Here is a 13,279-nt window from a genome sequence, read left to right as displayed (position 1 = left end):
CTGAACACTATTGCCACACAGTCATTTTTTTACTAGATTTTCAGTTAGGTATTAGTATCAATTAGGCTTAAACTATTTAGTTAGGTATTTAACCTGTTGTGTGCACAGGGAGATCTTATTTGATTTTAAAAAATTGATAACCAAATCCTAATATTAAAGTACAGCAAACAATATTAACATGAGGTTAAAAAAATAAACACGAATAATATTTATGAAATAACATTGATCAGTGCGGAGTCTGTCTGGAATATATGCAAAGTTATAACTAATTGAAAAGATTTTCTAAACCATGGGTAAAAAAGAGCATATACAATTGGATTAATTGTGGAGTTAAGATAAAGCATGATCAAAACGTTCTGAAATATTCCTAACTGTAGTTCAATAACTCCACCTAACAAACTATATATAAAATATGGAAGTAAACACACCAAAAACACAGACACTAAAATGCTGAGGGCTTTAGCTGCTTTTTTCTCAGATTTCATTGAGTGTGAGGTGATTTTCTGTGTTTTAGGCCGTGTGTGATTATTAAGCTCTCTGATAGCAGTGGCATGTTTTTTAGCAATCACAAAAACCAAAGTATAAAATATGATTATGACAGAGAGTGGTAATACAAATGAAACTACAAGATCAATTACTGACCAAATTTCATTTAGAATAATAAAACATTCTCCAGGACACATTGCAGAAGCTTCCAAGAAATTTCCATTGAAATAATAAACTGCTGCATTATACCCCAGACACACACACCAGTTTCCTGTAACCATGTTGCACATCATTTTTGTAGAGACTGTGTTTGTGTATAAAAATGGGTTTGAAAGAGCCAGATAGCGATCAACAGAGATTAGAGCAATATTATAGATAGATACAATTAATAAAACACCAGCAATTAACCACACACCAGTGCAGAAACCTCGCCCAAAGATCCAGCATGACTCAATTGTCCAGATCAACGTTGGTGGCATCAGTAAAATACCAACAAGTAAATCTGACACAGCCAAAGAAAGTATGAGCATATTAGTAGGTGTGTGAAGCTGCTTGAAGTGCAAAACAGAGATGATGACGAGCAGATTTCCACACACTGTTAGTAGAACCACAGCAGCTGAACCCATGTACAAGAAAACATAAACTGCAGGAGATACAGATCTCTCTGGACAAAAGAAATACACGCAGTGATCAGACTGGTTTAACTCTGTAAGGTTCATATAAACAGATTTCCTTAAACACCAAAAATCTGTAATGCATTAGAATGCAGGAAATGACTCATAACTCAAGCAGCTCTGTGTCTTTATAGTTAAATGTGAAATGGATCACACCCCCAAGTTTGGGTGACCGCAATTTACAGCAGTTTAACTCAATCAAAAGCTGCAAAATCAATCCTTTCTGGATGTTTGTGCATTGCATTCCAGCAAATAAACATCAATACAAAGTGTGTATACTGTATTTTATATATATATATATATATATATATATATATATACACATAGTGGTGTGAAAAACTATTTGCCCCCCTCCTAATTTCTTATTTTTTTGCATGTTTGTCACACAAAATGTTTCTGATCATCAAACACATTTAACTATTAGTCAAAGATAACACAAGTAAACACAAAATGCAGTTTTTAAATGATGGTTTTTATTATTTAGGGAGAAAAAAAATCCAAACCTACATGGCCCTGTGTGAAAAAGTAATTGCCCCCTAAACCTAATAACTGGTTGGGCCACTCTTAGCAGCAATAACTGCAATCAAGCGTTTGCGATAACTTGCAACGAGTCTTTTACAGCACTCTGGAGGAATTTTGGCCCACTCATCTTTGCAGAATTGTTGTCAGCTTTGAGGGTTTTCTAGCATGAACCGCCTTTTTAAGGTCATGCCACAACATCTCAATAGGATTTAGGTCAGGACTTTGACTAGGCCACTCCAAAGTCTTCATTTTGTTTTTCTTCAACCATTCAGAGGTGGATTTGCTGGTCTGTTTTGGGTCATTGTCCTGCTGCAGCACCCAAGATCGCTTCAGCTTGAGTTGACGAATAGATGGCTGGACATTCTCCTTCAGGATTTTTTGGTAGACAGTAGAATTCATGGTTCCATCTATCACAGCAAGCCTTCCAGGTCCTGAAGCAGCAAAACAACCCCAGACCATCACACTACCACCACCATATTTTACTGTTGGTATGATGTTCTTTTTCTAAAATGCTGTGTTACATTTATGCCAGATGTAACAGGACAAGCACCTTCCAAATTTTTTAGCAAAATTTGTCTCAATTTTTTTAGCAAAATTGAGACGAGCCTTAATGTTCTTTTTGCTTAAAAGTGGTTTGCGCCTTGGAAATCTGCCATGCAGGCCGTTTTTGCTCAGTCTCTTTCTTATGGTGGAGTCGTGAACACTGACCTTAATTGAGGCAAGTGAGGCCTGCAGTTCTTTAGATGTCAAGGTTTGGATTTTTGTTCTCCCTAAATAATAAAAACCATCATTCAAAAACTGCATTTTGTGTTTACTTGTGTTATCTTTGACTAATAGTTTGTAGCGCAGCCACATAAAAGGGCATTTTAAACAAACAGGGAAATGGATTAAGGAGCTAATGCGGCTCACCTGTGCTCGTAAATTTGCCCGATCTGGTTTTATTTGTCCCCATTGACTGTGTTGGTCACACGGTAAGCTCTCGCGAGCATGCACGATCGCAGCGTGAGGGAACCCGGAAGCGGCGTCGGGTCACGTGTGCCGGTATAAAGCCGGAACCGGCAAGTGGCTCGAGACGGAGAGATTTACCCAGCGCGCTGTCTTTTCAGAGAGAGAGTTTGTTTAATGGTTCTAAAGGAGTACTTTTCCCCGGTTGGATTATTCCTCATAGACACTAACAATTCACCTCTCGTTCCGTTGCTCGAGCTCCCGGATTTGTCATCAATACCGGTGAGGCCGAGCCAATCTCTCCCGTGCATCATTTCACATACTGCAATAACATTGACTCTGGACAATCATACACGCACTCACACACCCGCATACACCATACACATTGTTTATATTTGTATATATTTTGTATATATTGGTTTTGGTGCACCTTGTTTGTTTGTTTGTTGGTTTGTTTGATACACTTTGTTTTGGTTTATACATAGTTATTGTGTCGCGTCTTTACTTGTCCTGTCTTGATTGCGCAATACCGGAAGTGTTGTTTAAAAACCCGTATTTGGATTCTCGACCCCGTAGCAAAGTAACTAGTGGTTTAATTAAATCCAAGTGTTACATAGTGGTGGCCCGTACGTACGGGGAATCGGTATTTTCGGGTATTTTCCGGTTTTGTGTATCTTGGCAGAACAAAATGGATGCTAACATTGCTAATGCTAATGCTAGTGGTGCCGTGCAGGCCGACCTTGCTGTAGCTAATAATGTGCTGGAGGATGTAGATGATGCATTTGTTACACGCCGTAACCCTACAGCCAAAATAACCTCATTGATTAGTTCACTATATATATCTGACAGACATGATGATGATAATGATGATGATGATGATGTTGTGTCTGATATTAATGTTGTGCATACGTTGCAAACTGAACTGAATCAATGCAAGGAGGATATGGGGGCGCTTACTGACAAAGTGAACACGTTGGAGCAGGATTTTAGACAATCCGTAAACAGCAGTTTGAACAGGGAAACCAGTTTTCGGGACGCAGTGGACGCTAGCCTAGAAGGGCTGGAGCGCTACTGCCAAGAGGCCCTGGAGAAACTGGAAAGAGCGGTCACTGACTGTTTTCTGAGACGTGACGTAATCTGGGAAAACCAGATGAAAAAACTACGGCTCACAAGTACGCCCACCATCCAAAGGTTAAAGGCCTACACCCCTGCATCTCCCCAATTTCCTGTTCTACATTCTCCCAGCACGGCAATCACAGCATCTACGGCAAAGGGCCAACCACCCATCCGCCTGGAGTTTCCAGCCTTTGGCGACGCTTCAGAGACGGCGGATGTTCTTAACTTCATCGAACAGTGTGAAAACTATCTGGAGATCAGACCACTGCCCAGCCCAGAACTGTTAGGAACCCTCAGCACAGTACTACGAGGACCTGCTCTGAGCTGGTGGAAGGCAGAGAAAGGCAAGGTGAAGGACTGGAAGTCTTTTAAACAGGCATTTATGGCGGCTTTCTTACCGGATGACTACCTCACAGAAGTGGAAGAAAACTTAAGGTCTCTGGTACAGCAGCCCAGTCAACGCCTTAGAGACTTCGCCTATGACTACCGCGCCCTCTGTATGAAGTGGAAGCCTGATATCTCCGAGGAAGAACTAGTGGGTCGAATCCTGAACAACATCAACCCAAGAGTGGCAGGATGTCTGAGAGGAACAGTGAACACCGTGGAACAGCTGGTGAAGATAGGTTCTAGGGTGGAAAAAGACTGCAAAAGCTCCAAAGACTACTGGCAGAAGGTGGACTCCCAGCACAACAAGGAAAAGAGTCATAAGAAGGCAGGTGAGCGAGTTCCTACAAAGCACGCAGCAGGACTCTCCATTGCTCAACCCCTGGCAACTCCTTCGCTTCTCCTGGTTCCAGTAACAGTGCAAGGGATGAAGGTGAGTGCTGTGGTCGATACGGGAAGCTCCTACACGCTGATGAGGGAACATCTATGGAGGCAGCTCTGCGAAAAGAAAGTCAGGTGTGATGTTCCTTCTCCTCAGAAGTTTGTTATGGCTGATGGGAAAACACACCAGGCGCAAACCCAGAGAAGGCTTCATTACATCTGGCACACTATCGAATGTGAGCTGGACACCTACGTCATGAGCAACTCTCACCTGGCTTTCCCTCTGATCGTGGGGCTGGACTTCTTAAAAGCCACAGGAGCGACCTTGGACGTCGCACGCGGGGAGTACGGGCTGAAAACAGAGGAGGGAGTCACTTATCATCCCTTCATAATGTCCCAACCCCACTCTGCGCCATCTAAGTCTGCTCAAAGGAGACACCCTCATCTCCCGGCTACAGCTAACCTGTATCTAGCCTTACCTGTGACTCCTAATGATCTCCTATGTGCGGAGGAAAACTTAAAAAGTGTGACATCATGGGACACCGACAACGAAGAGGAGCTGCTGAAACTAATGGCCGCTTGGCCCCGCACCACCTCCAACATCTTGGGCAAAACAGCATTAGAGAGACACAGAATCACTTTATCTGATGACACCCCATTTAGATCCAGAGCGTACCGAGTATCACCCTTAAAGAAAAAGATTATGGAAGATCAAGTCGACCAGATGCTGAAAGACAACATCATCAAACCTTCATGTTCATCATGGTCGTCACCTGTTGTTTTAGTACCTAAACCCGATGGGACTTACCGTTTCTGTGTAGATTTTAGAAAATTGAACAGCAAAACCAAACCTGATGCATATCCAATGGCTTCAATACACGACATCATTGAATCACTGGATGGCGCCTCCTGGTTCTCAACATTGGATCTGCAATCCGGTTACTGGCAGGTGGAGATGGAGAGAGACAGCTGTGAGAAGACCGCCTTCATCACTACCAAAGGTCTGTTTCAATTCCGGTCCATGCCCTACGGACTCAGAAACGCAGCTGCAACGTTCCAACGACTGATGGAGAAAGTCTTGGCGGATCTAAGAGGAAAGTATTGCTTCGTCTATATAGATGACATTATTATTTACTCACAATCCCTAGAACAACATAGAATGCATCTCAACGCAGTATTTTCCAGACTCACCCAAGCCAATCTCTCCCTCAACATGAAGAAGTGTCATTTCTTCAAAAGGCGGCTGAAGTTCCTCGGTCATGTCATCTCTGAAGAAGGTGTGCAGTTAGACCCGGAGAAAACAAAGGCGGTGGCAGAATATCCTCCTCCTCAAGACTTAAAATCTCTTCAACGTTTTCTGGGTCTCGCGGGCTGGTATCACAAGTTCATTCCCCACTTTGCAGACATAACAGCTCCATTAAATAATTTAAAAAGGAAGGGAGTAAAATGGGAGTGGACCGAAGAATGCCAGAACAGCATGGATGTCATCAAACACGCACTTCAAAACCCACCAGTACTAATGCAACCGAACCTAAATCTGCCATTCCAATTGCACACCGACGCCAGCGAAGTGGGCCTGGGAGCCATCCTCACCCAAACTTCAGCAGAAGGAGAACGAGCAGTAGCTTACGCCTCACGAATGTTGAGAGGAGCTGAGCAGAATTACTCCACGTCAGAAAAGGAGTGTTTGGCCTTGGTCTGGGCTGTTGAAAAATGGAGGCACTATCTAGAAGGTCGTGCTTTTGAGGTCTTTACCGACCATGCCGCCCTGTCGTGGGCCTTCAACTGCCCGAAAACCAGCTCTCGTCTCACCCAATGGACGTTACGCCTACAACAGTTCGTTTTTACAGTACATCATAGAAAAGGCTGCTTAAATCTGGGACCAGATGCGCTATCCCGGGCGCCCCCGCTGTTAGAAGTGGGCACCGCTCCATGTCTCGCCATCACAACCTCTAAATGTTCGTCCGACTTACCAAACGACCTGTGCGAGATAACTCAAGCTCAACATGAGGACCCCACCATCACAAAGTTGCTCTCGAAAGACCAGCCACGAAGCACAAGAGAGCAGAGGGTCTCTTTCGAACATCACCAAGGGGCGTTATATCGCCGGGTACCGGTAAGACACGGAGAAAAATTTCAACTAGTTGTCCCCCAGTCATTAATAAAAAACTTTTTACACTACTATCATGACAATCCCTTGGGAGGACACCTGGGGCAACTAAAAACCCTGCTGAGGTTACTAGATGTAGCATGGTGGCCCACGGTGCGGAAAGACGTCTGGCACTATGTGAGAACTTGCAGCGTGTGTCAACAGTATAAAATGGAAAACACTAGACCTAGTGGGCTACTACAGAGCACGGAGGTTCCAGAGCCAGGACACACAGTGGGATTGGACATCATGGGTCCTTTTCCCCGAAGTAAAAGGCAAAATGAATATCTGCTGGTGGTGGTAGATTATTTCACCAAATGGGTGGAGATGTTTCCCCTCAGGGATGTAAAGACGCCAAAACTGGTGAAGGTACTAAGAGAGGAAATCTTTACTAGATGGGGAGTCCCCAAATATCTAGTATCCGATCGAGGACCACAGTTTACGTCTCAGCTGCTGGCACACCTCTGCCAAACCTGGGGGAGCGTCCAAAAGCTAACTACAAGCTACCACCCACAAACGAACCTGACGGAACGGGTTAACCGAACTCTGAAGACAATGATCGCTTCATACGTCGGGGACCATCACCAAAACTGGGACCAATGGTTACCAGAGCTCAGATTCGCCATCAATACAGCCCAACAGGAAACTACGGGAAAGACACCTGCAGAACTCACACTGGGTCGGCAACTAAAAGGGCCACTCGAAAGGCTCATGAATCACCCTCCAACACCTGATCACACCGCCTACTCACTACTGGACAGACAACGACTTATCACGGAGGAGGTGAGACAAAGAGTAAAACAACAACAGTCCAAACAAGCTAGATACTACAATGCCCGGAGAAAAGATGCGCACTTTAAACCGGGAGATCTAGTTTGGATAAAAACTCACCCACTCTCCTCCGCAGCGAAAAGATTTTCTGCCAAGCTAGCGCCCAAGTGGGAGGGACCAGCAGAAATAAAAACCAAAAAAGGACCAATCAACTACACAGTGTCTTGGGGCAATCCACAAAAAACTAATACAGTGAACGTGGTTAATCTAAAGCGCTTTTACGGACGTTCTCCTCAGACGCCGGAGGCTTGGGGGGGGGGTCTATGTAGCGCAGCCACATAAAAGGGCATTTTAAACAAACAGGGAAATGGATTAAGAAGCTAATGTGGCTCACCTGTGCTCGTAAATTTGCCCGATCTGGTTTTATTTGTCCCCATTGACTGTGTTGGTCACACGGTAAGCTCTCGCGAGCATGCGCGATCGCAGCGTGAGGGAACCCGGAAGCGGCGTCGGGTCACGTGTGCCGGTATAAAGCCGGAACCGGCAAGTGGCTCGAGACGGAGAGATTTACCCAGCGCGCTGTTTTTTCAGAGAGAGAGTTTGTTTAATGGTTCTAAAGGAGTACTTTTCCCCGGTTGGATTATTCCTCATAAACACTAACAATTCACCTCTCGTTCCGTTGCTCGAGCTCCCGGATTTGTCATCAATACCGGTGAGGCCGAGCCAATCTCTCCCGTGCATCATTTCACACACTGCAATATCATTAACTCTGGACAATCATACACGCACTCACACACCCGCATACACCATACACATTGTTTATATTTGTATATATTTTGTATATATTGGTTTTGGTGCACCTTGTTTGTTTGTTTGTTGGTTTGTTTGATACACTTTGTTTTGGTTTATACATAGTTATTGTGTCGCGTCTTTACTTGTCCTGTCTTGATTGCGCAATACCGGAAGTGTTGTTTAAAAACCCGTATTTTGATTCTCGACCCCGTAGCAAAGTAACTAGTGGTTTAATTAAATCCAAGTGTTACAAGTTAAATGTGTTTGATGATCAGAAACATTTTGTGTGCAAAAGAATATGCAAAAGAATAAGAAATCCGGAAGTGGGCAAATAGTTTTTCACACCACTGTAAATAGGACCTAGCATTTGGGTTGAATATTTAACCCATCTTGCTGGGTTAAACGAATAATACATTTTGCTGGGTTACATTAACCCAGCATGTAGTTAGTCCAATATTTACCCAGCAGGTGGGTTAAAAACAACCCAAACTGTGTACTTGCTTAATAAACATTGGCTTTAAAACACTCTGCGAAATGATGACGTGAGCCTCTTTATTTCAGTCATAATATATAATATATTTTTACTCTGTATTTTTTTTTTTTGTTTTGGGCATAATGATTTCATGTCACTGAATGTTTATGAAATAATGCTTTATTTTTTTATTCTTTTCCCCATTCCCTTTGAGGAATTTGAATGTATACGACATTAATAAAAGTCCTGGTGTCACGTCAGCCAAGTGTCGTACATATTGTAAGGCATGCAAGTGCATGGGTGGCACAATAAAACACGGATACGAGGTGATTCCTTAAGGGAAAAAGGGTAATTTATTTAGGATAAATGGGGTAGAAAAGGGTTAAAGGAAGGGAGGAAAGAATAAAGAAAAGGAAAGAGTGAAAGTGTGCATGTGCAGGACTGTGGGCAGTGCCCCGCTGGCATGAGGGCACAGGCTGATGAGCGGTGGCATTGGACAGAGTGGTAGCATGGGCCTGCGTGGGAAGCAGCTCTTTCACAGTTTGCTTGTGCTGGATCTACTTTCAGCTCCATGTGAAAATTGAAGGGCTGCAGGAGCTCAGACAGAGAACTCGCGGCCCGTCCCTTTGCACCTTTGCAGAAGGAGAGGCCACCTAAACTAGTGAGCTACGGAGTAAGTGAGGAGCAGACGCCGTGACAATATTTACACACCAGTCACTTTACCCCATATTAAAGGTCCCAAGGAGAGAAGAAGTAAGGGGGCCCCAAACTGAGACAGAGCAGGTTAGATAAACAATATGGGTGGCTGTGCTCCTGTATCCAAGAAAACTCCATAACCATCTAGAGCTCAGACATTTAGGCAATGAGGAAGCTAATACGCTCTGCATGTTGCCTGACACGTAAAATTAGTGGGTCTATTTCATGTACTATCACCCCGGTCTCGAATGACTGACTGTCCAGGACCACTACTAGAATGGAAGTGGGTTGAATGTCATGCCCAATCTAAGCACCAGACCTACCTACATTGATAAGGTTACCAGCTGCCCCCAGTCTATGAATGTTTTTAGATGGGTGGTTTCGGCCCCCTTCCAGGTGATATTTGCTGGGAGGAACAGCCCTGTGTGCCGAGGGTCTTACCCTTGGGTCATTTCATGGCAGCCACTCTGCTTGACCTTTTGACTTATTCTGTGGGCAGGCCCCTGAAAAGGGTGACCAGATCTGCTGCAACTGAAGAAGCCTGGCCAAAACCCAGAGGACCCTGGTAAGATTTGTGAAAAATTTACATAGTTACATAAAAGTTAATTTCCCCAAAAGTTTATTTTCCCAACAAAAAGAAAAGGTAATGTATGGTTTCAAGGATGTAATAAATGTCTTTGGAGGAGAACCCATCTGGTCATTGTTGCTATTTATAAATGTAACTTTAAAAATCAAATCTGTTATTTTTATCTAAAGCAAAACAATTTTAGCAATGTGCCATTAAAATTAACCAATAATAGATCATTTTTACTAACTTTTCCGTACATTTAATAATATTTATTTTGCAAAAATAAAAGGTTTTGCATATGTTCATATTAAGATTTAAATAGTCAGAAAACATTGAATTGGATTATAATCTACATAAACGAATGTTTTTAGCTTGGAGCTAAGTAATTTTTTTATTAGAGTAAAAGACCATTTATTGATTTTATGTAAAACTAAATACAAGGTAAAATTAAGCTTGTACTTAATTATAGTTTTTACTTGAGAAAAAAAAAATATATATATAATGTATATATATATATATATATATATAAATATATATATATATATATATATATATATATACCCCCCCCCCCCCCATTTAAAAACGCTTCTCCAGAGCGCTCCCGGCTTAAGGACATCAAGCAGGCCCCTTCGTTCGACTGTGCGGATATCGCGTTTTCTCCTCTTCAGCTAGATAGCGAGGATGTCACGCTTTCTCCTCCATACAGCTGCGAGGACGTCGTACCAGCTCCTTTGCTGTATTGCGAAAACAATGTGCCTTCTTTGCTCGGCACGCAGGACGCGCGCTTTCTCCGCCACCTTTGTTCGACCTCAAGACCATCATGCTTCCTCCTCCAGCCGGCTCTGAGGATGTCGTGCCCACTCCGCAGCTTGGCTCCGAGAATGTCGTGCGCGCTTTGCTGCCCGGCTCTGAGAACGCCGTGCCCGCTCCGCAGCCCGGCTTCGAGGACGTCATGCCTGCTTCTCCAGCCAGGCTTCGAGAATCCTTTTCTGCTAGCCCTGCAGCCCGACCCGGGGGACAAAATCTAAAGCTGAACCTTGGGGAGGGAGCCCTGGACCTTTGATAGTGCTCTGGAGGAGCGTTTTTAAAGGGGGGGGGGTTACTGAAAGAAGTTAACCCCTAGGGGGTGCCAATAGGCCCAGACTGTGTGTGTTTTGGTTTTGTTAAGGTTTTGAACTTCATTTCCTATAATGCACCTCAGTCAGGTGATGGGAGCACTCACCTGAGCCGAGGTGACTCATTAGGTTAATTATTATTAATAGCCAGTTTAAGTTCAGTTTGACGTCTAGCATTTGTTATGGTTAAATTCGAATGTTTTGTTCTTGTACAAATATTTTGTTCTTTGGTCTTGCCAGTGAAATATGGGGTCCCACAAGGGTCAGTTTTAGGACCTCTGCTGTTCTCAATATACATGCTTCCCTTTGGTAGCATCATTAGAAGACATGGGATTAGTTTCCATTGTTATGCTGATGATACCCAATTATACATCCCAACAAAACCAGACGAAATACCCAAGTTGTCTAGATTAACTGAGTGTGTCCAGGACATAAAAGATTGGATGACCAATAACTTTCTTTTACTAAATTCAGATAGGACAGCGATATAACTTATCGGCCCAAAACCCAGCACACAACAGCTTTCACAATTCAGCCTGCGTTTAAAAGGATGTACTGTTACTACTAGCTCAACAGTAAAAGACCTGGGCGTAATATTAGACAGTAACTTGTCCTTTGAAAATCATATTTCCAATACCACAAAAACAGCCTCTTTCCATCTAAGAAATATCGCCAAACTTAGGAGCATCCTATCTGTATCAGATGCAGAAAAGCTAGTTTATTCATTCATGACCTCCAGACTGGACTATTGTAATGCATTACTAGGTGGTTGTCCTGCATCCTCAATAAACAAGCTTCAGTTAGTCCAAAATGCAGCCGCCAGGGTTCTCACTAGATCCAGAAAATATGATCATATAACCCCAATATTATCATCCCTGCACTGGATACCTGTTCAGTTTAGAATTAATTACAAAATAGTATTACTCACATACAAGGCCTTAAATGGTTTAGCTCCCACATACCTAACCAGTCTTCTGATACGCTACAATCCACCACGCTCCTTAAGATCACAAAACTCCAGACTTCTGGTAGTTCCCAAAATTTTAAAATCCACAAAAGGGGGCAGGGCATTTTCATATTTAGCTCCAAAGTTTTGGAATAGCCTTCCAGACAGTGTTCGGGGAGCAGACACGGTTTCCCAATTCAAAAGTAGACTTAAGATGCATCAATTTAATCTGGCATACATGTAACTCATCTCATAACTTCTTACTCCAGTACACCTATCCTGAATGGCAACTACGCTAATTCTCTCCATCTGTTCTGTATTTTTCTACCCATCTCGAGGCATCTGGAGATTGTGCCAGCTTCAGTAGACAAAGGCCAACCCTGCAATGCTTCTAAGGCATCCAGAGAAGAACCAGCTCCAGCTGGATTCTGCTTTATGATGGTTGGAGCTACGCCATCTCAGGGAGTTTTTCCTTGCCACCGTCGCTGTCACCTTTGGCTTGCCCATCAGAGACATTTCATTTATCATTCATTCATCTCATTATCATCTTGCCACATTTTTCTCATACATACACACTTTCAAATATTTTTTTCCAAAAAATTCTTTCATTTTTGTAAAGCTGCTTTGAGACAATGACCATTGTTAAAAGCGCTATATAAATAAAATTTAATTTAATTTAATTTAATTAATAGTTGTTGCATTTAAGTATTTTGGTAGTGCTCTAGTTTATTTGTGTTTTTCTTTTGTGTCAATAATCATTAAAAGAACATTGTAAAACCATCACTCTCTGCCTCTGCATGTATGCCATGCCGACACAAGACACCCACATGTGACAGATGTAAAATAATCAAGTTGTTATAAAGTCGAAAAATAAGTTGTATTGGCCTATGCTTTTTGATAACTTTTTTTTTGTATTGGTGAATTTGTTTTGTTTTGGGAACATATAAAATCAATATAAACCCTTAAATAAAATTGCTAAATTTTATTTAAAAGAAAATTAAAAATGCAGCAATTAATATATGTATTAGCAAATAGATACGTATATTTTTTCTAACTTTTTGTCCAACAGTTTTTTATTGGTTTGGCAATGTCTAAGACCATGGCTCCAAAAGCTGAACACTATTGCCACACAGTAATTTTTTTTACTAGATTTTCAGTTAGGTATTAGTATCAATTAGGCTTAAATTATTTAGTTAGGTATTTAACCTGTTATGTGCACAGGGAGATCTTATTTGATTTTAAATAATTGATAACCAAATCCT

At 42.5% G+C, this 13,279-nt stretch overlaps 1 protein-coding gene across 1 annotated transcript; it reads right to left on the bottom strand.

Moving 5' to 3' along the window:
• Window positions 1-209: 209 nt before the first annotated feature.
• Window positions 210-1,205, bottom strand: LOC128539564 (trace amine-associated receptor 13c-like). Its single transcript, XM_053510679.1, has one exon. The coding sequence runs from the start codon at window positions 1,203-1,205 to the stop codon at window positions 210-212; it is 996 nt and encodes a 331-aa protein (XP_053366654.1).
• Between the last annotated feature and the right edge of the window lie 12,074 nt (window positions 1,206-13,279).

This window comes from Clarias gariepinus, chromosome 2 (assembly GCF_024256425.1).
Source record: "Clarias gariepinus isolate MV-2021 ecotype Netherlands chromosome 2, CGAR_prim_01v2, whole genome shotgun sequence".
In the NCBI taxonomy this organism is placed as follows: Eukaryota; Metazoa; Chordata; class Actinopteri; order Siluriformes; family Clariidae; genus Clarias; species Clarias gariepinus.
This window is presented reverse-complemented; position numbering and strand designations above follow the sequence as displayed.

What these genes read in the sequence shown, in the direction of transcription:
- LOC128539564 (XM_053510679.1), bottom strand. Translation starts at nt 1,205, where the DNA reads ATGAACCTTACAGAGTTAAACCAGTCTGATCACTGCGTGTATTTCTTT.